At 43.8% G+C, this 2,443-nt stretch overlaps 1 protein-coding gene across 1 annotated transcript; it reads left to right on the plus strand.

Moving 5' to 3' along the window:
* Positions 1 to 304: 304 nt before the first annotated feature.
* On the plus strand, positions 305 to 871 carry LOC104267495 (pituitary homeobox 2; the record flags this gene model as incomplete). Its single annotated transcript, XM_009877888.1, has 1 exon — positions 305 to 871. A coding segment is annotated over one exon (564 nt), but the record flags the coding sequence as incomplete, so codon positions are not given.
* Positions 872 to 2,443: the final 1,572 nt, after the last annotated feature.

Raw genomic sequence — 2,443 nt, forward strand, 5'->3', positions numbered from 1 at the left:
TCAGTGACGAATTTCAAAGGCCATATGTATGGTATTTTCATGAAAAGCAGAAGACCCTAAATTTCTTTGTTTAACTAGGCAGCACATCGCTGTCCCGGCCCAGTGCAGGGCTCTGTGGAGCAGGAGGCAAACGTGTTTATGTGTGTGTGTATATATACATCTGTACGTACACTTTTATGTGTATATGTATACATGGACCCGTTCGGCTGTTGCCCCGAGAGCCTGCGAACGGTTGTGATGATGGTGGTGGTTCCTGACTAACTCGCATCTCACATCTCCCTCCCTCTCCTCCCCGTTTCCAAAGGTTTGGTTCAAGAACCGCAGAGCCAAATGGAGAAAGAGAGAAAGGAACCAGCAAGCCGAGCTTTGCAAAAACGGCTTCGGTCCCCAGTTTAACGGCCTCATGCAGCCCTACGATGACATGTACCCCGGCTACTCGTACAACAACTGGGCAGCCAAGGGCCTGACCTCCGCCTCCCTCTCCACCAAAAGCTTTCCTTTCTTCAACTCCATGAATGTCAACCCTCTGTCTTCTCAGAGCATGTTCTCCCCTCCAAACTCCATCTCCTCCATGAGTATGTCTTCAAGCATGGTACCCTCTGCAGTCACCGGGGTCCCTGGCTCCAGCCTCAACAGCCTGAATAACTTGAACAACTTGAGCAATCCCTCCCTGAATTCTGCAGTGCCAACGCCAGCCTGTCCTTATGCTCCTCCAACACCTCCGTATGTTTATAGGGACACATGTAACTCGAGCTTGGCGAGTCTGAGACTTAAAGCCAAGCAGCACTCCAGTTTTGGCTATGCCAGTGTGCAGAACCCCGCTTCCAACCTGAGCGCTTGCCAGTACGCGGTGGACAGACCCGTGTGAGACACCCAAGTAGGAAACACTGCATGGGAATCCCTCCCCATTTCCCGCAGAGACTGAGAATTACACTAGAAAGTAATGGGCACTAGAGAGAAAGAAGGAAAAATCAGACAGAGAGAGAGAGGGAAGGAGAGAGAGAATGAGACAGGAAAAAAAAGAGGAAACCACTGAAATAAGATAGTTCCTTTGTTTTCAAAGGACCTCCTACAGATTCCGAGATCTTTCTTTCACTAAGAGTATTTCAACAGTTACAAGGACATATATATATATATATATATATGGACAAATGTTTGACTGGATATGATATGACATTTTAATGTTACTATAAGCTTGTTATTTTTTAAGTTTAGCATTGTTAACATAAAAATGACTGAAAGGATGTATATATATCGAAATGTCAAATTAATTTTATAAAAGCAGTTGTTAGTAATATCACAACAGTGTTTTTAAAAGGTTAGGCTTTAAAATAAAGCATGTTACACAGAAGCGATTAGGATTTTTTCGCTTGCGAGCAAGGGAATGTATATACTAAATGCGACACTGTATGTTTCTAACATATAATTATTAAAAAAAATGTGTGAATATCAGTTTTAGAATAGTAGCTCTGGTGGATGCAATGATGTTTCTGATATTGCAATGTAAAACATGCCCTGTGTATAACATTTCGTACAATATTATTGTTTTACTTTTCAGCAAACATGAAAAAATGTGTTTTATTTCATGGGAGTAAAATATACAGCATACAGTTTTGTCTGGATTTTTATTTACTGAGCCAAGCTGCGCAGCGGTAACTGGTCTGCCATGATTGACTGATTGTTGACACTGGATCTCGTTCTCTGGAAACACAGGGCAGAACTTTTTATTGCAATACAAATAAATGCTGACTTTTTTTTTTTTCACGTACAGAAAAAAAATCTCTCGCGCTGACGTTGCATGCTAGAGAAAAGTGGGGCTTGGACACACTGCCTTCCGGGCACCAGGATCCCTTTATTCCCCTGCGCAGCCCCAAGAAAATGGATTATTTGACATTGTTGGCCTCGAGAATTACCAGCCACAAAGTTGCTGTATCTCGAGCATAAATTTCTCCGTCTGTGACGGAAGCATTTATTACATTAAAGAAAAGGGGGTGGGGAGAAAAAAAAAAAAAGGAAAAGAAAAGCCAGTTTGCAAACAAACTGCTCCTGTTCAAAATAATCTGTCCCCTCTGCCGCCCCTTGCGCTCGCTTTCCTCCTTCAGCGGGGAGATCCTTCATGTAATATTACATTTCTATTTCTAAATCCCCCTTTCAGACGTGAAGAGAAACAAAGAGCAGCCCAAATAACCGCAGCCCCGCGGAGCGCGGGGGTTGAGAGGTTAGCCCCGAGTTTCCTGCGACTTCGTGCTGCAACACGTCGTTGAAGGGAAAGGTCGTGCTCTCGTGTGTTTTGTTTTAAATAATATCGACCCATTCATTCTCAACCTGCTTGTTCGTGAAATTATACAGGATTATAACTTTGCCGTCGCCGGACAATTGAAACAAATCAAGATGAATTGCTGCTTGGCCCTCCCATCGGCTCACACCCTGGGCGGGCAAGGAG

The sequence above is a fragment of the Apaloderma vittatum genome, unplaced genomic scaffold (genome assembly GCF_000703405.1).
Source record: "Apaloderma vittatum isolate BGI_N311 unplaced genomic scaffold, ASM70340v1 scaffold41991, whole genome shotgun sequence".
Lineage (NCBI taxonomy): Eukaryota > Metazoa > Chordata > Aves > Trogoniformes > Trogonidae > Apaloderma > Apaloderma vittatum.